The 23,704-nt window shown below is 40.8% G+C and overlaps 2 protein-coding genes across 11 annotated transcripts; both read left to right on the top strand.

The window, feature by feature from the left end:
- Nucleotides 1-43: 43 nt before the first annotated feature.
- On the top strand, nt 44-11,406 carry tmc8 (transmembrane channel-like 8). 4 transcript variants are annotated; one of them, XM_061828887.1, is made up of 17 exons: nt 44-529; nt 2,239-2,325; nt 2,484-2,700; nt 2,856-2,998; nt 3,888-4,022; nt 4,108-4,160; nt 4,238-4,377; nt 5,261-5,408; nt 5,756-5,926; nt 6,009-6,160; nt 6,247-6,316; nt 7,456-7,553; nt 7,645-7,831; nt 7,918-8,075; nt 8,158-8,313; nt 9,061-9,139; nt 10,052-11,219. In XM_061828887.1, exons 2-17 carry the CDS (start codon nt 2,289-2,291, stop codon nt 10,154-10,156), a joined length of 2,049 nt encoding a protein of 682 aa, XP_061684871.1. In that variant the 5' UTR covers nt 44-529; nt 2,239-2,288; the 3' UTR covers nt 10,157-11,219. The 4 variants fall into 4 exon arrangements, 3 of the variants coding, with proteins under 3 accessions (XP_061684871.1, XP_061684872.1, XP_061684870.1); XM_061828888.1 differs by lacking the exon at nt 44-529 and having other exon boundaries at nt 726-2,325; nt 6,009-6,026; nt 6,105-6,160; nt 10,052-11,224; XR_009796305.1 differs by lacking the exon at nt 44-529 and adding an exon at nt 11,267-11,406 and having other exon boundaries at nt 742-2,325; nt 10,052-10,578.
- A 4,211-nt stretch (nt 11,407-15,617) lies between these two features.
- Nucleotides 15,618-23,606, top strand: si:dkey-93h22.7 (contactin-5). Of its 7 annotated transcripts, XR_009796307.1 has the most exons (14): nt 15,618-16,164; nt 16,244-16,270; nt 16,366-16,489; nt 16,562-16,728; nt 19,434-19,620; nt 19,729-19,835; nt 20,483-20,755; nt 20,840-21,145; nt 21,222-21,320; nt 21,427-21,454; nt 21,578-21,629; nt 21,761-21,806; nt 21,926-21,991; nt 23,057-23,606. XR_009796307.1 is itself a non-coding variant. In XM_061828893.1 (13 exons), the coding sequence occupies exons 1-13, from the start codon at nt 16,131-16,133 to the stop codon at nt 23,060-23,062; spliced, it is 1,482 nt and encodes a 493-aa protein (XP_061684877.1). In that variant the 5' UTR covers nt 15,618-16,130; the 3' UTR covers nt 23,063-23,606. The 7 variants fall into 7 exon arrangements, 5 of the variants coding, with proteins under 5 accessions (XP_061684877.1, XP_061684876.1, XP_061684875.1 ...); XR_009796306.1 differs by lacking the exon at nt 21,578-21,629 and having other exon boundaries at nt 21,393-21,454; XM_061828893.1 differs by lacking the exon at nt 21,578-21,629 and having other exon boundaries at nt 21,415-21,454.
- Nucleotides 23,607-23,704: the final 98 nt, after the last annotated feature.

Here is a 23,704-nt window from a genome sequence, read left to right as displayed (position 1 = left end):
GGATCCGCCTGATTCGCACCAGTCTCTCCACTGGGCGTTTGGCAGCACCTAACAACGTTTACCACCCCAAATCTAAAACCCAATACTGTAGCGTAGTTACAGGATGTTTAACGTATAGAACCTATAGTTGCCGTCTGGGGTAGGGATGGAGAAACCGAGACATTTGAAATGTTTATAAAGAGTTGTTGTTGTTTGAACATGTGTTTTGCATATCAGGGGACGCGTTCAAAAAGCTTTTTTCATGGCTATCATGTGTCTGACTTTACGTTTCTTCCGTGGTTAGTTGTCTTTTATTGTCACTGTGTTCTTCGGTAGATGCATGTGCCAATGTGAAGCGTGAATTTTAATGTTAATTATACAATGCAATATACAATACATTTTTGGTTCAGCCCAAACGAAATCCTAAAAGTCAAAGATAGCGACTGAAAAACAACTACAGTAACTTTATGTGATTTTTTTTTTTTTTTTTACATTACACGGACAATTTGGGCTGACAGAAAAGCATTTGCACCACAAATCATTCTTGGAGGTAAGTCAGCCGACAGCATCAAACAATTCCTGTAAAAGTGCAGTTTACAGTTAACGAAAACACCAACATTTCCTTAAAACTATCTCTATGACCTAGCAGTAGAATATTATTAAAATGATCTTTTAAAAAAACATCCCTCTCTGGCCTCATGTCATGAATTATAATTTTAATTATTACATTAAAATTTGGCGGCACGGTGGACCAGCTGTAAAGTGTTTGCCTCACAGTTCTGAGGTCCAGGTTTTGTCCCAGCCCCGTTGTGTGGAGTTTGCATGTTCTGCCTGTGCCTGCAGGGGTTTTCTCCGGACACTCCGGTTTCCTCACACACCCCCATACTCTAAATTGCCCCTAGGTCTGATTGTGCGTGCGGCTGTTTGTCTCTATGTGCCCTGCAATTGGTTGGCAACCAGTTCAGGGTGTGCCCACGCTCCTGCCCGTTGACAGCTGGGATCGCCTCCAGCACTCCCGCAACCTTTGCAAGGATAAACGGCTAAAAAAATGGATCGATGGTCATTAAAACATCACTGGAACATCACAGACTATAAAGACAAAACTCGTGACCAAATACTCTCTCAATCATTTTGTCATGCGCACACACTAAAGACCAATATTTACCATGTCTTCGTATCCCACTGGGGCCTCCACTCCCTGAGAAGGGTTGCGTCAGGAAGGGCATCCGGCGTAAAAATTGTGCCAAACATATATACGCGTTCATCTGAGATGACACGCTGTGGTGACCCCGAAAGGGACAAGCCGAAAGAAACACACACACCATTTTTCTCACCGTACATATTTCCAAACGTACTATTGACATTAAAATCTCACTAGATGGTGGGAACAACCCAAGTAACTCACACATACAAAAAAAGTTAGAACAAAGTAGTTCTAATTAAATTGTGTGTAATAATCCATCCATGCATTTTCTTAGCTGCTTATCCTCACAAGGGTCACGACAGCTCTCTGCTCTCACCCATCGTGAAATCAGTCTTGACCCACACTTTGGCTATGAGACCTTTTTTTAGGCCATTATTTAGGACTGAATCAGCTGATCGTAAATTGTACTGAGAAGCGTCTGGACTCCTATTTGATTATTGATAGATTTATGTTTTGTCTTGGCTTTTCATGCCTTTTTGCACCTCCCTCTCTTTGTGTGTTCAGTACTTTTTCTCTGTGGCATTAGAAATCTTTACACACAACTAACAACGTAATTGTTTTACTTTCTTTGTATATGTGGATTACTAGGGTTGTTCCCAAAATCTGGTGAAAATTTCATGTCAAAAAGCAAGTTGGAAAATATATTAAGTAAGAAAAAAATGGTAAGGTTGAACACTAATTTCAGCCACCATGTATGTTGATTAAATAATCAGAAGAAGTGAGAGGAACTCTACAAGCGGAACTTGATGGCTCCATTTCTCATCCTGTCATGTGATTTCCTGTGAACTGTCAGGTTAGGGTGTAGTTTTTATTCACATGGTGGCAGATTTGAGATCTGACCAATAAAGCACGAGGTGTTCTAACGGGACTTTGAAGAGCCATGTACCTCTGGATCAGCCAATTAGGATTTCCGAATTTGACTCAACAATGATGTCTGAAACGGGATTTTTTTAACTGAAACTGGGGAACTAAGTTTTTTTTTTACAGCTAGGTGGCTGCTGAGAAGGGAATATTTTCCGTGTAAAGATTTTGTGACTAATATTGCGTGTTTGTAGGTTTTGTTTTGTTTTTAATACATATTGGGAAGCTCATTCGGCAGGATAAGATGGAGAATAATGTCAACTTTGCAAGACTCTTATCAGGTAACCCAACATTGTATCCCAAATGTATCTATGCATCAGTTATTTGTGTGAGTGGCTAGAGAATTGTTCCCCCCCTGACTCTTAGATTAAAACGTTTTAAAAAGACAAAGCTAAATTGTCAATCTCTTGTTATAAACCTAATATTATTTTGTTTGTAGAAGAAAGCAGTTGTTCCACCCTGTCATCAGACTTCGAGTACTATCATACAGAGATATTCGAGCAGCTGCCTAGCATCCAGTTTTTCCAGCCTGAGCAAGGCAGACAGGACGCTTCAGAGGATGAGCTCGGACGCTTGTCCAGAGGACCAAGAGACAGAATCTCTACACAGTCACTCAAGAGTCTGGCCATGTGTATTCAAGGAAAAAGACATGCAAGGTTCCCGACTGACCGCACATGAGGCCGCATGCCTCTTATCTTAATTCTTCACTTTGTACTGCAATTGTTGATTATTGTTTTTTTTTTAAACCACTGCTCGATACGTCTTTGAATTCAATATTTTCTTTGTAACTCTTGGCTTTTTAATGGAACAGAAGGAAGATGCAAACCAGCAACATTGGGTTCTTGGAGTCATGGAGGCAGAGCCAGAGTACCAAGACCAAGAGGCTGTGGTGTAAACTGGGAGGAGCTATTTCAGGACTGTTACCATGGCAGCACACACTACATGTCATTGAAGGTATAATAAAGATTATTCAGACTAGTAGCGACCAGTGCATGTGGTGTTTGGGCCTACAGTGGGAATTCCCTGACTTTGAACCATCTCTTAACTTACAACCCAATACTAAACACCATCAAGACTATACTAGAGTAAGTTTCTTTCAGCTTGTCCTGTTAGGGGTTGCCACAGCGAAACGCTCATATTGGTTTGGCACAGTTTTTACGCCGGATTTCCTTCCTGACGCAACCCCTCTCGGGGAGTGGAGGCCCCTGTGGGATAAGAACTTACAACCCCTAATTTACCAAACCAACACTCTAACCACTGAGATATGGGGCCCACCTTCAAGACTACACGAAAAAACAATATAATAGCACACAATTGTGCGATCCACAGCATCAGGAGTAGTTCAGTCAACACTTATCTAGAAACATAACAATAAATGAACACATTTAAATAAAATATATCCTACTTGGGCACGGTGGGCAACTCGTTAGAGTATCTGTCTCACAGTTCTGAGGACCGGGGCTCAAATCCCAGCCCCATCTGTGTGGGTTTTGCATGTTGTCCCCGTGCGAGCGTGGGTTTTCTCCAAGCACTTTGGTTTCCTCCCACATCCCAAAAACATGCATTAACTGGAGACTCTAAATTCTCCCCCGTGGTGTCACAGTGAGTGAGAATCCTTGTTTGTGTCTTTGTGCTCTGCGATTGGCTGGAAACCAGTTCAGGGTGGGACCCCACCTCTTGACCGAAGATGGTTGCAAATGTAGGTTAGTGCTTTTGATGGTAGAGAAGACTTGCTTACCCGAGGTTTCCACCACTGGTTCAGACATTATACACTATGTATGTATGACGATGATGATGATGATGATGATGATGATGAAGTTCACATTGACTGATCTCGTTTCAGGCCGGTTTGGTGTGGGCGTGAATTCCTATTTTGTATTCCTTCGATATCTGGTATACTTGAATCTCATCCACTGTGCTCTAATATGGGCTTTTATCCTGGGGCCTACAACATTTTATGGTAGAGGCAACAAAAATGGTGAGTCAGCAAAAATAGTAATATGGCAGGAAATAAACCACAACTGAGTTCAATTGATAAATCATTGCCGTGTGTGAATTCACAGATTCACTGAGGTTTGGAGGCAATGACTCAGTTCTGGATTTCTTTCTGGGATCGGTAATGTTCTCTATGTGCATGCTTTGTTTTAAGTTCTTTTTCTCTTGTTTTTTACTGGAACTCTTTCATCTACTCAGGGTTACCTGGATCGTTCTCCTGTGTTCTATGGTTTTTATACACGTGGTTCACTCAACTATCCTTGCTTGAATACGCCATTGCTGTACCTCAGTGGAATATTTGCTATCCTCCTCCTCAGTGTCATCATGGAGATCCGTAGGTCAGTGGTGCAGTAAATAATCATCAAAATTTTAATTCACTACCATATATTTAGTTTGGTTGTTTTTACTTCTTTCAATAGTTCCATTGGAAAACCCTAACAGCAGTCCAGTTCTTCAGTATTCACCATTGATGAACACCTTTGAAGTTGCATTAACATGAATGTCATTGCTGATTTTACAGTTTTAAGGATTCCATGATATGCCGCAATGCAATGTGATCATTTTCACCTCGGTTTGTCAGAAAGTAATGCATTTAAATGTTAACTATACGTGCTATTATGCTCCCCCTGTATTGCTTCTGTTTAAACGTGGCAGAAATAATTCATTAATTCATTTTCAGTAATGCTTATCCCGACTCGAGTCAGGGGCGTGACTGTTGGAATATATTTCCAATTCTTCTATAATGTAGAAGAATCGTCTTCAATGCAAAGTTATAGGACGTATAATTTGGGGCACATCCATTTTCTTAGCCGCTTATCCTCACAAGTGTCACAGGAGTGCCGGAGCCTATGCCAGCTATCTTCGGGCGAAAGGCGGGGTAAACCCCCAACTGGTTCCCTGCCAATCGCATGGCACAAACAAAAAAAAAACAACCACATGCACTCACATCTCATTGGCACACTTATGAGCAATTTAAAGTCTTCATTTGACCTTCAAAGATGTGGCAGGAAACAGGAGTACCCAGAGAAAACTCATGCAGGCACGGGGAGAACATGGAAACCCGATACAGACGAGGCCAGATTTGAACTCAGGTCCTCAGACGTGCTCACTCGTCGGTCACCGTGCCCCCTGGCAGAAATCAACTTACAGCAAATGTCATCAAAATATCATCCCCAAAATCTTAACCGCTGTTAATTCTTCTTTTTTATCAATGACAACTAGAACAACAGTTGGCTACAAGCACACATGGATGCTTGGAAAGCGTTCCAGGATGAATGTGAGCTATAAGATCTTTTGTGGCTGGGATTTCACCATCCAAGATGCTGACGCAGCCACACACAAACGCAGCTTCCTGAGGAACGATCTCAAGGTGAAGAGACACATTTAACGTTTCATTTCTATTGTACAAACCACTTTTTCTCCCTAGGTTTGTGGGTGCTGGGGCACAGATCTCAGCTAACTTCAGGTGATAGGAGCGTGCACCCAGAACTGGTCACCAGTCAATCGCAGTACACATACAGTATAAACAAACAACCATTCACACTCACATCCAGTCGGAGTACTTGGAGAAAACCCACACAGGCAGGGCGAGAACATGCAAACTCCCCACAGGCGAGGCCGGATTCGAACCCGGGTCCTCAGAACTGTGAGGCAGATGTGCTGAAATGAAATTTGGGGGTTGAACTTAGTACTCGCACGCATTCTTTATCTTCTCAGCTATACTTGGAGGAGCAGCGCTTCTCTCAGTATGAGGCACGGAGGACAATGTGGCAGTGGGTGCGTCTCCAACTGCTCCGGATCACTTTCAACCTCCTCGTTCTGTCTCTGCTGGGTGGAGCGTTTTACCTCATCTACTTTGCTATCCTAACATCGCAGTCTCTCCAAAAGGTAGTTGGAGTTCATGTTATACCGTGGGTTTGTTTTCTTGGTGAAAAGCCTTCTCTTTTTGACGCCCCGAAATCTTCTGCAGCGCAATCACAACTGGTTGGTCAGTCTGCTCCTCCAGTACCTCCCACCGATCACCATCACCTTTGTCAACCTTTCCCTCCCTCACCTTTTCCAAAAGATTTCTAGTTTTGAAGACTACTCCTTCACCATGCAGGTCAATGTCACACTGGTGAGGTAGGAAGCCCAACATATACTGTCTTATAATTTAAGGAAATCCTTTTGTACACACACACAGTTCAACTCACATTGTCTTTCTTTAGGAGCATCTTTTTGAAGCTTGCCTCACTGGGCATCTACTTATTTTTTGTCTTGACAACAACACCTGAGCAAGTAAGATATGCTTTACTTACATGGGAATTTATGAACCAGTGCTTATGCACCGTCATCCATATTGCGTCTGACGATTGTTTCCAGTCATCATGATGCACTGGGTAAAGCTGAACAAATGTAGTCTTTTTTTTTTTCTCAGAACATGAGTCAGGCGGCATCGTGGAGGATTGATTAGCACATTTGCCTCACAGCTCTGAGGACCAGGGTCCAAATCCGGCCTCACCTGTGTGGAGTTAGGTGTGAATGTTAGCACGAATGGTTGTTTGTTTATATGTGGCTTGTGATTGGCTGGCGACCAGTTCAAGGTGTACCCCAGCTGCCTTTTGTCCACAGTTGGGATAGGTGCCAGTACACCTGCGACCCCATTGAGCATAACCAGTGTGGAAAATGGATTGATAAATGGATAAAATCACAAATAAATACTTCAATGGTATCAGTGAATAGAAGTACTGTACCTGAAACAAGGTGCCATTTTTTAAATCTATTCATCCATCATTCCATTTTCTTAGCCGCTTATCCTCACAAGTGCTGGAGTCTGTCCCAGATGTCGACAAGCAGGAGGCAGGGTACACCCTGAACTGGTTGCCAGCCAATTGCAGGGCACATAGAAGCAAGCTGCCGCACTCACAATCACACCTAGGGGCAATTTAGAATTTCCAATTAATGTTGCATGTTTTTGGGATGTGGGAGGAAACCGGTGTTCCCGGAGAAGACCCACACAGGCATGGGGAGAACATGAAAACTCCACACAGGCGGGTCCGGGATCTTACCCGGGACCTCAGAACTGTGAAGCGAACTCTTTCCACCTGACCCACTGTGCTGCCCTTTTTTAATCTAATACAAATCAAATATCGAGTTTAATAATTAGGTCTTAAAATTTAAACATTTGCATTAACTATGACATTGTCATTTGTCATTGTAATTCTTCTTCAGTACTGCTCACACAGACAAAAAAAGTAATACCACTCCAAGATTTGTTGACTGTTATTTGGTTTTCCATCTGCCCCTATCCCCAAATGATATTTGGGATGAGAAGCATAGCTAGATGTTTGGTGCCCCATCATTTTACACATAACGCATCACTATGTAGTGATGTGAAAGCACCGTTACACCTTACACCTTGTTTTTGTGTCTCATAGTGCCCAGAGAATCAATTTGGAAGAGAGATGTACAAGCTGTGCATCTTTAACTTCCTTGCTATTGTTTGCAATGCCTTCCTCGTGAACTATCCCAGGAAGTGGGTTTGTTTGATCATTGGGTTTTGAATGTAAAAATAAATTGCACCAAGCAATCTCGGTAATCGCCACATTTTCTTTATCCAAAATCAGGCTGGTGCAAGAGAAGTTCCGCTCATCATTACTAGCTAGGTTATTAGGGAAGCAACACTTCTTGGTTCCCTTGAATGTGCTAGATCTGGTCTACAGTCAAACGGTCTCCTGGGTGGGTGTCTACTTCTGCCCTCTGCTGCCTCTGATTGGAACGGTCACGCTGACAGCTACGTTCTACATCAAGAAGGTTAGCTAAAGTGTTGACAATGTAGAAACAATATGGTGGAAGTTCAGTTCCATTTCGGATGAATGTTCATATGTGCACAATGTCAGTTCACAGTCTTGCGGTGCTGTGTGACAGAACAGAGGATGTTTCGAGCCTCCAACTCCTCCGTTTTATTCCACTTCATGTTGCTGCTTGGTTTTGTCATGGCTGCCACCACCCTGGGCTTCACCCTCTTCCAGCAACAAACTCCACTGGATGATAAAATGTATTCTTCTTAATTGCAAAAGGCTCACTCTTCCATTTCTACTTTAAAGATCAAAATCATGACGCGTGCCCATGTGTGGCAGATTCTCGGAATATTCCCCCTGTGGCCCATTTGGGAATGGACAAAGTGTGTTCAATTTGGCGGGAGTGTGTGTGGAAAGTCTTCCGAACCTGGCAAAAATCATTGTCCGCTACGTGACGTCTGAGGCCTTTGCACTGCCGCTCATACTTGCTGAGATGTAAGTAGGTTGAACCGCTATCATGGGCCTCGGCTCTGCACATGGGGGTTTACTTGTGTGAATCAGAATCACTTTTATTGGCCAAGTGTGTAACAACACAAAAGGAATTTAGTGCACAAAGTAACACACTTCCTTCTGTGATGCCGGTTAACTGGCAAGCTGCTGTAATTTGAAAACAAATCATGGAAAGTGAATAAATGTGTATTTAAACGGAAATAGATAGATAGATATAGATAGATAGATAGATAGATAGATAGATAGATAGATAGATAGATAGATAGATAGATAGATAGATAGATAGATAGATAGATAGATAGATAGATAGATAGATAGATAGATAGATAGATAGATAGATAGATAGATAGATAGATAGAGTTGAATTAAATATTAATTGTGCCCCAAGTTATACCTCAACGTGAGATATTTCTCCTATATCTTTGCACTGAGTGTGAAATGAAGAAAATTATTCTACATTATGGAAGAATTAGAAATATATTCTGACAGTCAAAATATATATACATAGCTTTATACGAATAAAAAAGGATTACTGGTATGCATTATAACCTGTAAGCTGTAGACTGAAAAGTATACTACGTATATTGAAAGACTCATGTCTCAAAATTTGGTGTAATATACCATCCTCACAATTGCAAATACTTATCAGTTGTCATCAATGAAATTATCCAGTTATTTTATCAGATATTCTGTAGGTGCCTGAAAGTGAATTGCAACGTTCTGTCTCCTCAGAATGATCTTGACCTCGTATGTGTCACGAGGACGAGCCAATCAAAAGACTATCGAGAGACTGAAAGATATGCTGGTTATGGTACGTCATGTCAATACGTCTGTCCGAAGACAGTACAATACTGTGCAAAAGTAAATGTATTGTTTTAAAAGTGCTACAATGACGCTACATGAATATTTCTCAGTGTTTTTATGTGAAATACATTTCGTCTTGACTCGTTTTATTGTCTCGTTTTACTTCAATTATCTACTTGTTTTTTTTTTTACCATACAGTATTTGTCTTATTGATTGTAAAACCACCCTGTAGTTGGATAGAATTGGACAGAGTGTGAATGCAGTATCATCTGCTAACCTTGGACTGAGCCCTGGACCGAAAATTTACTCAGAATTGGTTTAGAATTGCCTGCAGATAACCCAAGATGGTGGAAACTGGGCAGGGATGTGGAATGACTGAATGAAGCGCCTGCTCTCACTTCAATAAAGTTCTTGAAGTTCATCGAGTTGCTACAAGATGGCGGCATAGCAATGCTTTCACAAGAGATGTAATTTTTAGCCTGAGCACATACTGTAGACAAGCAACAGGTTACCCAAAAAGTCTGAGTACTGTAGGCGAATTTGTGAATAGTTAACCACAAATTTGTGGGGTAACACTGTACTGTAGTTATGGTAGTTTCCTGTAACATGGTCAAATGCACAGTAGAACTTGCTCCAGAATGTTGCATTGCAAATTGAGTTGTAACCAAAAACAAAGACAAAAATTTAAAGGAAACACCAAAGTTAAGTTCCAGGAATGGAGTGGAACCCAAAATCATGTCGACGTTTCCTACCATGGTATTTTCTGTATCAAAAAAAAAAAAAAAAAGCAGTTAAAGCAAGAATGTCAGAAGTGCAATAAGACCTTTGCACAGTACTGTACATTTTTCAAAACAACTGCTTCAGCCTTTATTTGCTTTATCCATTAATATACAATATGTTTTTCCTTTGGCTTCACAGAGCAGTTCAGATAAGCGTTTCCTGGTGAAAAAGCATGCTACAGTGCTCCGACATAAAAACATCCCTTCTATGCATCCTACAAGAACGCCCTCTCAGTCCACATGAACCGGTCCATTGGCCTTTTCTTCTGCTGAAGCGAAAACATTTCACTTTGAATATGACATAATATTCTCAATGTATTTCTGATCAATTTAATATGAAACCTAATGTTATGCTCTTTTTTTATTGCATCGTTATACTGTATTAAATGTAATTATATTATTCTATTTTTATGTTTTGTTGAATGGGAAAGATTTCATGCTTGTGTGTCCGTTTTTGCATCCCTTTTTAACATTCAAAGTACTGAGCGTTAAAAGTCATCCGTGAAGCCAATGATGACATCTCACTTGCTATCTTTTTCAAACATGCGTTTAAGAGCAGTAGAATCCACGCATGTACACGTACGCAGAAAAAAATGATTAGTAGTAAATTGGAAGCTGTGTTATTTATGAGGAATCTATACACACTTTTTTTGTGGCCGCTTCTGGGTGAGTGAGAGAAACAATATGGTGACTTCAAAAAATGAAATTGACTATCTTTCAGATTATTTAGCTCTATACTATTTTAGACGAGTGTGTGTGCATGTGAATGCTGAAATGCCAAATGAAATCATGTGGAATGGTATTGAATGATATGGATTTATATCAAATTATATTGAATAATGCGGAACGATATGGAATGCACTAATATTTTGAAGTTCAGTTTTGGCTGAGTCAGTTGAGAAATGTACAAGGAGGGAATGATGCAGAATATGTACATTATATGTATCCAAATATGTAAAAATATATTGAATGAAAGGCTTTCATTGTGAAATTTGGGGAATTGGAATTGTTCACAAGTGTGTATTAATGAGCTTAACACGTAGAAGTTGAAAGAGTGAGAATCAGTTGAGAAAAAATAAACTGTAGCTAAATACAACCACTTCCAGTCCCCAAAATATTTGGACCTCTGAACATATTTGCCGACCAACATGGTAGGTCCTCCATGATATCACACTAATAGCTTTGTCTTCTATTAAGAGAGTAAGTTAATAAATAGTTTCTGCCTGCATTTGATTTGATAATTCAATGATTAGTTGTTGTCTGGAGAGCGTAGCTCGACAATATTATGCCCAGTCCCACTTTGGGCAACAGTTTCACATTAACTATTTCCAGTGTATGTCATGGATTTCCTCAGGTGGAGCCATAGCTTCTCAGCCGCTTCTCACTGGTCACGACATGGCGTACCTTGGTTCACAAGTGGTTCTGCAATGTATTGCGCCTGACTTCTCTCCGCCAGTCACATATGAACTGAGAAGGGACGGTCTCCTGATTGATGTGATACCAGATCTCCCTGACAACCAGTCTGCCTCATTTTTGCTAAAGGTCACTGTGCGATCAGAAGCATCGTACCATTGTGCAGCAAAGACCAAAGGAGGCACAGGAGTGAGCAAAAGCATCAGACTGAGTGTAGTTAGTGAGTATCAAGCTTAAAAATGCTCATTTGGGTTGGGGTGAACACTAAATATCTAGCACTGTGCCTCATTTACAGCTCCACCATCAAATACCAGGGTGAACTCTGACCCCTTTCCTGCAGTCCTATACGAGGGTTCTGGAATGGTTTTGAGCTGTGACGTTGCAAAGGGCTCCCAACTCTCCTACGTGTGGTTTTTCAACCAGACGCAGGTTACCTCTGCTACCTCTCCTCAGCTGCACATCACTGGGAATAAACTTGTGATGGAAAGGGCGACTCCAGAGCTTGCTGGGTATTATGCATGTATGGCATGGTCCAAGGTGCGGGATGACAAAAGATATTCCAGCAGCTCAGAAGTCAAGGTGGCAGTCAAAGGTGTAAATTATGAATGAAAATGATCACTGTATGATCACTACCATTTTTTTTTTTTTTTTTTTTGCCTTCTCACATCAAAGTCAATACAGTACATGGGTAACACAATGGCGCGGTTAGTGGCTGTTAGCATCAAGCCAATTTTGGCTCAAAATCCTTAGAGTAAGGGGTCGAATCTCAATGTGACCTGAAATCGAATGATAGCCAATGGGAGCAACCTGAAGTTTGCGTTGTTGCCAGGATCAAAGAGAATTGTTTTTTGTGTAACACGTCATTCACCACAAGACATGACAAGGAGAAGGTGTTGTCCGTCTTTTGGACAAAGTTAGCTGGGATAGACTCTAGCAACCCTGCGACCCTTGTGAGGATAAGCAGCTAGCAGTTTTAAAAATTTGGGGTGGGGTGGGGGTTGCAACAGCAATCCGTCACACCAAACCTGGAAAACAGGTTCGCAGGCTAGCTATGTTAGCTGTAATAACTAGCATAACAATGGATTGATGAGATGGTGGTTTGAAGCCAAATTTGCTCAAATTTTAAGTCTGAACATCAGACATTGTCATCTTTGATCGCTCTTGAAGACAACAAAAAAGAAAAGAAAAAAAAGACATTACAGAAGTTTAGACCGCTTACGCATCTAGCTTAGCGGGTAGCCCGTATAGCTACCAGATGAGCTAATGGCTAGCTTCTTCGATTTCATTTTCTACTAATACTATAATTCTGTTTTTTCTATGGATGCACTATGCCACTGTGCTGCCTCTCACAGGTCAGTCTTGGTGCTTCAACTGTCACTTGCGGAGAGGAGACAACTGCACAACACATAAAAGTTTTTGCACCTATCATGTGTGCAGATTTCACATTTTGAAGATGTTAAAAATTGGTGCTTGTATAGCAAGCAGAAAAAGGCTTGCTTCCCAAAATTCTTTCTGGGATTAATGAAGATAGTTAATATTTGGAGGATAACATTTGTCTCACCACTTGCTTTTCTCCTCTCTTACTTCAGTCCATCTTTCAAAACCAGAGCTCTCTCTTTCCATCTTCAAAGAGGGAACAAGTTACCGTGGTAACGTGACCTGCTGGGCATCTAGAGGAACTCCTCCGGTCAACTTCTCTCTTTCAGTGGATGATAAGGTGGTGGCCTCGGTTATTGCTTTGGACTCTGTCAACGCCTGGTTCAGTGTAGCTGTGGTGCCCGGGCTGGATATGGGCGTGGCTCGCTGTAGCGTCAAAAATGAGGTGCAGGAGCTGTTGAGTGAGCCTCTGACACTGGAAGTGGGTATGAGCTACTCATGAGAAGGGACCAGAGTATCCTTATTGCTCATCGTGTGTGTGTGTCTGTTTAAATGAACAATTCAATTATTTTTATCATTGTTCTTTGCTTGTCCAGTCCCAGTTGGAGGTGACGTAAACGTCGAAGTCGAATATCTTTACAGAGCGGACTCCAAACTGGCTGCGGCCAGACTGACATGTCATGTCAGTCGAGGGTCTTTTCCTTTATTCTCTTGGCTTTTTAATGCGTCCACTCTTCCTTCTGAGACGCAAACGGCTTCCCATGTTCGCCATATCCGGCCTCGCTATGCCTTCCTGGACTGGAGACGTACTCTTATTCTGGGCAAGATGGGATCCGAGGAGGCGGGGTATTACCGATGCAGGGCCAGGGACCGGTATGACGAATCTGGTGCCTGCCTGGAGAGTGAAGCTGTCCTGATCCAAGTCAAAGGTGAAAAGATCAACACTACAGTACAGTGTGCTGATTGAGAGCCGCTATTTGTAGGACTGCTGTATATTTGGCATGTTTTAATCAAATAAAATGAGAATAACCTATGCTGTGTAGTCTACTGTATTAATTCTGTATATAGAATATACAGAGGAACCTTTAATGTTGATCACAATTCCAATACACTGGCTGATGCGTTTACATAATAAGTAGAAATAATTTGCTCTCAGTCAAACTGTCACCATAATAAATTCTTTATTAACCGAACAGGTAATTTCTTTAATTAGCATTTAAACATTATTTTAGCACTTTGGGTAAAAAAAACCCAAAGTGCTTTGGATGATTTCCCTCAAAGTTCTGAGGTCTGCTTTTTGAGTCTGAGCTCTGGCCTCCCTTTTTGGAGTTTCCATGTTCTACCTGTGGTCATGTGGGTTTCCTTCGTATTCTCTGGCGTTCTCCCACATTCCCAAAAACATTCATGTCAGATTGTTAGTTTGTCCATTGCCCTGTGCCCCGAGATCGGCTGCCGACCAGTCTAGGATGTTCTCTGCCTCTCACCCAAATTCAAGCTCAAGAGCCTAATGAGGCTAAGCGGGAGAGAAAATTGATTTAATCATTTTAGCTGCCATGCAAATGTCGTTACTTATAGTAAACATAAAAACAATAAAATGGGAATTCATCTTTAACTTTGATGACAAGTAGATACTGTGACAAGTGCACGTGCAGTACATTGTTCTTATTTTATTATTGATGTTCTCATTGTATCGCTTGAGTCACACTGTATCGTATTCAGCACCGGGACAGGTCAGAGATGCAAAAGCTGAGCTGTGCATTGCGTCAACTGTCATTCTAGTTGTAAAGTTTATGGTCTATATGGCCATTAAACGGCACTCAAAGAAGACATTTTATGTTGGCCTCTGGCTTTTGCAGAGCAATGACTAAATAACACAATAAAGTGACAATTCTCTACAAATGTTAAATGGTAGACGAGATTTGAAAGTCTGCCATATCTCATCTGAATACCAAGTACTGTACTTTTATTTTACTGAATGGTGCAAGACAATAAATCAATAAATATTTTGTACTGTGTCCCTCAAACAATGAATCATGAAAGGCATGAAAGCTGTAAACAAATTTGATATTGTTCATTTCATATCTGTCCACTCCTTTGGTGAATTTTGCATTTCAATTCTTTATCAGACTTGGTGCTTGACAACACACCGCAAGAAACTGCTTCCCAAGAAACATCAACAAGTAAAAAGCTCATACTTTTATCCTGAAAATGTATTTCAATTGGTGTTTGGTGTGGAAAATGAATGGATTGTTGGAAGCTTTCTGCATTTACCATTGCAATAATGTTCCTATTTCTTTCTATTACAGCAGTGACCACGGAGATCGTTGCCATAATGTTCTGCTGCTTTCTCCTCTTAACTTTGGGAGCCAGCAGCTACTGTGTGTACATAACGATTGACAACAGAAAAGGTGCGTGTATGTCTGCGTGCATGGATATGCACGTGTGCGAGTGTGTTTATGTGTGTGTCTAGAAGTTAATGTGAATTTCTCCACCCTTCTTACTCAGGTCTTCGTCCCAGTTCAGCCCCAAAGTGAGTGAGTATATACAATATACTTTTCTACATTTATTATACATTTTTAAAAAATGCAGTTTGTTAAGAAGGCTTCCTTCCAGTGCCACTTCCAATGTACTGCCTTCGTCTACACCCATTTTCCATTTGGAGGGCAAGCCGATACATGGTTAACAGGGGGCAGTGTAAACACTCAGGTAACAAAAAGGAAAACTGTCATGAACTTTTCCAAAACGCAATAGTAGTAACCTGTGCAGGGTAAACTTCCTTGACTGTGCCTCCAGAATTTAGTAAATATTTTTTTCCCTGCTTTTAATGGGAATATATTTCACTTAAAATGCTCTACTGGAGCTCAACAACAAGGCAACATCATGACATTTTTGTTCCTTTTTGTTGTTCTAGATTATGGAGATCGCTACATGATGGTGCACCTTTCAAAGGACTCTACAATTCATTCTTATCATAACTGTCATTTTCTGTGGTCAGTCCTGATATTGTAGTTCACACGTTTTCTGTTCACTAATATTGCTGATGAGAATATTAAAGCTATGCTTTATACACAAATTTTAAAGGGCAATATTACTGCACACTGAGACTCTCTGATGAATAAATTATGGAACAAAATGTTTTTTCTTTTTTCAAATCAGCAAAGATAAATTGTTTTTCACTGATATGTACAGTATCTCATAGGAAAATGAAATAATGGCATCACAGTATGAAAGAATTCATTCATGGCGGAACTGTGACAGAGTGGGTGGTATAAGAAAGGAGGTGCAGTGTCACGTTATCAGTTATTTGCACATTTCAACAAATTGCGTGTGTGTGTGTCTTCTTCAAAAACTGTCAAAACTTATGCCTCAAGCGATATTATTATAATACAGCGTAAACAAGTGGGTTTTTTTCAATATATTCTTCAAGAATGTGTCCATACCTTCTTGTGGGCATGCTTTTGGGTAAGGAGAATAATTCAAAGTGCACAGCAGCACTCATCGTACTTGAAACTTTTTTTTAAATGTGTGTTGTGATTCTTAGCGTCACGCTACTACAGCGAAGAAGACAGTAAGTGAATGCCTCATCTTAAAAGTGGTTGTATTTGATATATATATATTTTTTTAATATATCGTGGAGGTTTTTGTCATGTCTTTTTTTTTTAGGTAAGATATTGGGACGTCCAGAGTTGTTTGGCCCTTCAGTGGCTGTCGTGAATGACGTTGTGGACTTTAATTGTGAATTGTTGATTCACCCAAAGAATGAAACAATCCTGCTGGAGTTGTTCAAGTGGGTATTTTACAGCAAAATTGTGCTGAAATGTTTTCTCTCTTACAAATTAATTTTAATTTGTTTTCCCAGGGAGGGAAATCGCCACAAGTTGCTGGGGTTCAACACTGCCCATGTTACATCATTCTCCATTTTTATCAGTACTTTTCATGAGGGCAACCTGGAGTGCGTGGCCAGAGCACAGAACAATTCTCAACTGAAGCCCGCTGTCAGCCATACACATAACCTCAAGGTCATCGGTGAGTGCTTCTACAAGGGAAATATTAAAGATGAAATTCAATTGAAATGGTGGCACGTGGGGCAGCTGGAACGCGTTGGCCTCACTGTTCTGAGGTCCCGCGTTCAATCCCAGACCAGCCTGTATGGAGTTTGGATGTTCCTCCCGTGCCTGGGTGGGTTTTCCCCAAGCACTTCGGTATCCTCCCACATCCCAAAATATGCAACATTAATTTGACACTCTAAATTGCCCCTAGGTGTGATTGTGACTGCGGCTGTTTGTCTCTATGTGCCCTGTGATCGGTCGGCAACCAGTTCAGGGTGTACCCTGTCTCCTGGCCGTTGACAGCTGGGATAGGCTCAGCACTCTCGCGACCCTCTTGAGGATAAGCGGCTAAGAAAATGGATGGATGGATTCAATTGAAATATTAAGTGAAAAATTAAAGAACAGTGGCCATCGCACCATAATTTGCCAACTCTTGAACTAGAGGAAAATTTTGGACGTCTCAAAAGTCAATATCTCATGGCCCATGTTCTGGTCCCGTGGCTAGGTTGTGGATTAGAAGCTAAGGTTATACTGTAGCTCCAACTATGCATGGTAATTATAAAACACAAACAGTTCTATTCATGTCATACTAAAACCATAGAGCATATACACAAGGTAATAAATATATTCACCTGGAACCCACTCTAACTGGACATTCCACGAAAGGAAAAGGCATCTTATACAGTCCCTTGTGAAAGTATTAACCCCCCTTGAACTTTTCAACCTTTTGCCACATTTCAGGCTTCAAACATAAAAGATATAATTATAATTATATTTTTTTTAAAAATCAAGAATCAACGACAAGTGGGACAAATCATGATGTGAAATGAAATTTATTGGGTATTTTAAACTTTTTTAACAAATAAAAACCTGAAAAGTGGGGCGTGCAGTAATATTCGGCCCCCTTGCATGAATACTTTGTAGCGCCACCTTTTGCTGCAATTACAGCTGCAAGTCACTTGGGGTATGTCTCTATCAGTTTTGCACATCGAGAGAGTGAAATTCTTGCCAATTCTTCCTTGAAAAATAGCTCGAGCTCAGTGTGGTTGGATGGAGAGCATTTGTGAACAGCAGTCTTTAGCTCTGCCCACAGATTCTCGATTGGATTCAGGTCTGGACTTTGACTTGGCCATTCTAACCTCTGGATACGTTTATACGTGAACCATTACATTGTAGATTTGGCTTGATGTTTTGGATCATTGTTCTGTTGGAAGATTAAACTCTGTCCCAGTCTCAGGTCTTTTGCAGACTCGCACAGGTTTTCTTCCAGAATGGTCCTGTATTTGGCTCCATTCATCTTCCCATCAATTTTAACCAGCTTTCCTGTCCAGAAAAGCAGGCGCAAACCATGAGGCTGCCACCACCATGTTTGAGAATGGGGATGGTGTATTCAGGGTGAGGTGGCACGGTGGCCCAGCTGGTAAAGCGTTAGCCTCACGGTTCTGAGTTCCCGCGTTCAATCCCGGACCTGCCTCTGTGGAGTTTGCATGTTCTCCCCATGCCTGCGTGGGTTGTCTGCGGGCACTGCAGTTTTCTCCTACATTCCAAAAAACGTGCAACATTAAATGGATACTCTAAATTGCCCCTAGGTGTGATTTTGAGTGCAACTGTTGTCTGTCTCCATGTGCCCTGCGATTGGTTAACAGCCAGTTCAGGGTGTACCCTGCCTCCTGCCCGTTGACAGCTGGGATAGGCTCCAGAACTTCCCGCGACCCTCGTGAGGATAAGCGGTGAAGAAAATGGATAGATGGATGTTCAGGGTAATGAGCTGTGTTGCATTTGGGCCAAGCATATCGTTTTGCATTGTGGCCAAAATGTTCAATTTTGGTTTCATCTGACCAGAGAACCTTTTTCCACATGTTTGGTGTGTCTCCCAGGTGGCTTGTGGCAAACTTTAAACGAGACTTTTTATGCATATCTTTGAGAAATGGTTTTCTTCTTGCCAGTCTTCCATAAAGGCCAGATTTGTGCAGTATACGACTGATTGTTGTCCTACGGACAGACTCTCCCACCTCAGCTGTAGAGCTCTGCTTATCCTCCAGAGTGATCATGGGCCTCTTGGCTGCATCTCTGATCAGTCTTCTCCTTGTTCGAGGTGAAGGTTTAGATTTGCAGTGGTCTGATACTCCTTCCATTTCAATATGATTGCTTGCCCAGTCCTCTTTGAGATGTTTAAAGCTTGGGAAATCTTTTTATATCCAAATTTAAACTTATCCACAACAGTATCTCGGACCTGCCTGGTGTGTTTCTTGCTCTTCATGATGCTCTCTGCACTTTAAACAGAACCCTGAGACTATCACGGAGCAGGTGCATTTATACGCAGGCTTGATTACACACAGGTCAATTCTATTTATCATCATTAGTCAACATTTGAACATTCAGAGATCCTCACTGAACTTCTGGAGTGACTTTGCTGCACTGAAAGTAAAGGGGCCGAATTATATTGCACGCCCCACTTTTCAGTTTTTTATTTGTTAAAGAAGTATAAAATGTCCAATAAGTTTCATTCGACTTCACGATTGTGTCCCACTTGTTATTCTTGACAAAAAAAATATTTTATATCTTTATGTTTGAAGCCTGAAAAGTGGCAAAAGGTTGAAAAGCTCAGGGGGGGAAATACTTTCACAAGGCACTGTATGTTTGAGGTGATGTTATCAGGCTTTTCTTGCATCTGTTCTGCAGAACCAGTTGCAGGTGCAGAGGTCATCATTCAATCCGGTTCAAGTGAGTTATTTGAGGGGAGCACTCTGGAGCTGCGTTGCACTCTTACAGCTGGAAACCATGTTTCTTACAAGTGGCTTGTAAACGGTCGGCCTGTCTCGCAATCACAACTTCACGATGTTACAAATGACCAGCTTTTCATTTATAGGTAAGCTATTTCCCAATGATGAAAATATTTCTGTGAGGCAAACATCTCTGGGGGAAAAAAAAAATCATATAACAAATTGAATTAAGTAATTCAGAGTGTCACCCTCAGAATCACTTCTGCAGACACTGGATCATATATGTGTATTGCTACGAACCACTACAACACAACAAGAGTCTTCACATCAAACAGCTCAGATGTGGAAATCACAGTCAAAGGTTAAACGCAATTTTCATTCAATGTTCTTTTTTTTATTTTTAGAGGGGAAAGCAGTAACAATGCAATTCATTTTTTTAAATCCCTCAAGGGGAAATTCAACTTACACTCTGCTGAGTATTTTGTCTTGCACACCAGCCAGAGAAAGGTTGGCAAGGAGAGATATCAGTGAAGGGGCACGAAAACTGTGCTGCATCTCTTGTACTAGAGAGCCGTGGGGGTGGCAATGTCTTGCTTTTGGGTACACTGACGCTTGCCTACAGTACTGTGAAAAGTATTTGCCAACCTCTCAAATTATTTTTTTTTTTTTGCAGTTTCCACTCTTTAATATTTAAGACAATCAGACAAAGATAACTCACGTTAACATGTTGTAACATGTTACGCCGGATGCCCTTCCTGAGAAAAACCCCTCTTGGGGAGTAGAGGCCCCAGTGAGATACGAACTCATGGCCCCTGGTTTACCAAACCAATACTCTAACCCATTACAGTATATCATACAATGTTTATTCAGTTTTAATTTTGTTTAGCACTAGTGGGAACCTGCTTACTATGGTTAGGTGGACCTGTGTAGTTTTTAGGTATGGTACTGAACTGGGTTTCTTTTGACTGAAGCTTGACGAAACCTATTTCAACATGTTTGTTTCCTCAGAGACGGTGTCCAAACCTGACATTTCTTTCAACGTGTCAAAGGAGGATTTCCACAAGTATTTTGCTGTAGTCACCTGCCAGTCAACCAGGGGGACACTGCCCATCGCCTTTTCGCTCCACAACAGGACAGAACTTGCTTTCAGTATGACAGTTAATGAGAGAAAAGCAATCTTCAAGGTTCCATTGGTTTTGGACAAACACTTGGGATGGCTCCGGTGCCAAGCCAATAATGGCAATGAGGATGCATTCAGTCAGTGGTTGCCTTTACTAGTTGGTAGGTAGGTTTTTCCAAGGTGATACGAATATTGCAACACCAACCACTTTTAATGTCTCTCTATTTGCCTTTCCTCTGCAACAGAACGTGTTAGTGGGCCAGTAAAGGTGCACTATGACTATGACATTGGAAAAAACTATGCTGTAAATGGCCTGAGATTCTACTGCAAGGCAACGAAGGGATCTCATCCGCGGTACCGGTGGTTCCTCAACCAAACTCTTCTCCGAGGTCGAGGAAGCTTTTACTACACGGTCGATCAGCCACCAGACCAGTCCATCCTCCTGCTGTCTGTAGGGAGGAGCAGTGCAGGGACGTACCATTGCGAAGTGTCTGATATCTTTGATAACGCCACTGCCATCAGCAGTAACAAACAATATATCGACAAAAAGGGTAATGTGGTTCCAGTCCTGATTTTGTCTGGATCCAATTGAATGTATTTGATTTCCCTCCGGCTGTCCCCACGCAGCGCTCAATCGTCTCCCTGGTTCTGTGGTGGCTTTTGTCTTTGGATGCTTCACTTTCTTGCTTCTCCTGGTCTCTGCTTGTTGTCTCGATGGAGTTTTCAGTAAGTTTTCGTTCGCTCTGGCTTCTCTTCTACGGTGTTTGCACTTTACACCCATCGTACTCTTCATTGTAGAGCCGACTATAATGATGTTAAGAATTTCTTTCAGGGACAAGGAAGAATGGAGAAAATGCCACGTGAGTTATGGTTCTGTATATTTTTATGAACAAAATTATTCTCCAATACCACTTTATTTATAGTGCACATCTGAAACTAAAGGGATTTTCAGACCTCTTAATCTGGCATAAATTCATTTTCAGATGTAAAGTTTCCAGCAAATATTTAGACAAGAATCTTCTGTAGAACTTCTAGGTACTGAATCAATAAAATATTGTCCAGAATGTTAAACACAACAAAATAAATAACAAGCACTATCCGATTATCTTAAAGTTCAAACTTTTCTGAAGAAATACTATAATAATGTTGTTATGTTTATTTCTCAGATTGAGCCAAGAGATGGAGACATTTGATGCATTAGAGGATGAGCTGGTTGGTCAAATTTCTGGATCTTTTGACATTGAAAAAAAAATCTATTCTGCATGGCAGCTGATCACATCCAATATTGAAAATGGCATTGTTAAAATTAATATTTGAATCCACGCTTGCAGGAAATTTCTGAGTATCACGAGGATGATGATGTGGTGAAGTCAGCAAGATGTGATGGACTTAATTGGGTAGGAAGCATGAACCCTTTGAAATTACATGGATTGGTGCATCAATTGCTCATATGTCCTCCAATTGAAATCACAAAAATTTTAAAATATGTGCCACATAAACAATCATGTATGTTTTCATATTTTTAATTGCACACACCATCCAAACAATATCAGTGGAGAGTTAAAAAAATAAAATAAAGTATGTGAACCCTTAGTCTAGGAGCATCTTCAAGAGCTAAAAGGAGTCAAGAGGCAGCTACCCAACACTCCAAAGAATCTAACAGGATTGGAGGTGTTGGTTAAAGATGCCCAGTAAAAAAACACGCTTTAAAACTTTTTTTTAAATTATCTGCTACAAAGGAAGATTCATCAATTTGAACCATGCCTCGTATAAAAGAACAAAGCCCTGATGTGCACGGTGGCAGAGAATGATTGCTACTTTCACTAGCCTCACTCTGGAAACATTACTGCAAAAATAAACTGGAAAATTCTCAGTGAGGTAAAGAAAATCGGGAAACATGTCTTTTCACAAATCTATGATCAGTGAAATATTAAGAAGGCATTTTTGGAGGACAACATGAGCCACTCCTGTTTGGAAAAAAAAAAAAAAGAACATTTCTCCAGGTTGAAAGTTAACAAATGGGTATTCCATTGCGCCACTGGTAAAGTTGAAACTAAAATTGACTTGTTTGGAAGGAACAATCCAACTTTCCTCCTCACCATTGTGCAGGTCTACTCTCCAACTGCAGAAAATGTTTGGTTATCGTTATTCCTGCCAAAATTAAGATCAATCAATTATTAAATCTAAAGGTTCGAATATTTTTCTTTCTCCCTGTACTGTGATCTTTACATGTTGTTCTCAATAAAGTGAGCACACATTCAGATGCATGAGTTTAAGAAAATTTTATTTGTCTCATGTTGTGACTCAACTATACATGAAGAGCAGATGACATTCAATGACCAATTTATGCAGAAATTAGTCCAGTAATTTCAAATGATTCATAAACTCTTTCTGGCAACTATAAATGTCACCAGTATGTTTCTTCTGGCGTCTTTTATTTACTGAGTGTGTGTTGTTGTCAGCTATAAAGGAACCTTTCAAGATGATGGCATGTATGTTGTTGAACCAGCTGATGAGGCCTGAGGGATCAAACTGCGGTTTTTGTCCCACCGCCCACCACTACACTCCCTTTTTCCCCCCCCTGAAACAATATACAGTAGTCAATTAACTGTAACTTACTCACTTAACCGCCTAGTCAGTCAAGTTGTGGTGGGAAACTGTGGAACAGTATGAGTGAGGAGTTAAAGCAATGCCCTGCCATATCCAATTTATATGAAATAAAAAATATTCTGTACAAAGGTTATGGGTATGGAGGACAGGCGATAGAGATATACAGCATTAATTGTGTATATTGGAAAGCACATTTATGTATGTGGTGTTTATTTGTGATATATGTGTACAGTAGCTATATTTGTACAAAGTATGTATGTATGTATGCATTTCAGATAATTCGTCTTTATGGATATATCATTGGAATGGAATGGCGAAAATAAAAAAATATACTGTATATAATTTTTTAAATAAGAAAACTTGCAGTCTGAGTTTTGTCCTATCGTGATGATTGAAAGAGCATTACACTGCTTATTCTGTTGTGGACACCTTGGCAGGAAGCAAACATAAATGTTTTATGACACAGTTGTGTGTCTTAGTGCCTTATTGTGGCATAAGCA

Source organism: Syngnathoides biaculeatus, chromosome 9, assembly GCF_019802595.1.
Source record: "Syngnathoides biaculeatus isolate LvHL_M chromosome 9, ASM1980259v1, whole genome shotgun sequence".
In the NCBI taxonomy this organism is placed as follows: Eukaryota; Metazoa; Chordata; class Actinopteri; order Syngnathiformes; family Syngnathidae; genus Syngnathoides; species Syngnathoides biaculeatus.
This window is presented reverse-complemented; position numbering and strand designations above follow the sequence as displayed.

What these genes read in the sequence shown, in the direction of transcription:
- tmc8 (XM_061828887.1), top strand. Translation starts at nt 2,289, where the DNA reads ATGGAGAATAATGTCAACTTTGCAAGACTCTTATCAG. An exon ending in GTCATCATGGAGATCCGTAG is followed by an intron (nt 4,378 to 5,260) that starts GTCAGTGGTGCA and finishes AATGACAACTAG; the next exon opens with AACAACAGTTGGCTACAAGC. An exon ending in TGACAACAACACCTGAGCAA is followed by an intron (nt 6,317 to 7,455) that starts GTAAGATATGCT and finishes TGTGTCTCATAG; the next exon opens with TGCCCAGAGAATCAATTTGG.
- si:dkey-93h22.7 (XM_061828891.1), top strand. Translation starts at nt 16,131, where the DNA reads ATGTGTCCATACCTTCTTGTGGGCATGCTTTTGG. An exon ending in GACCAGCTTTTCATTTATAG is followed by an intron (nt 19,621 to 19,728) that starts GTAAGCTATTTC and finishes TGTCACCCTCAG; the next exon opens with AATCACTTCTGCAGACACTG. An exon ending in TTGTCTCGATGGAGTTTTCA is followed by an intron (nt 21,321 to 21,414) that starts GTAAGTTTTCGT and finishes AATGATGTTAAG; the next exon opens with AATTTCTTTCAGGGACAAGG.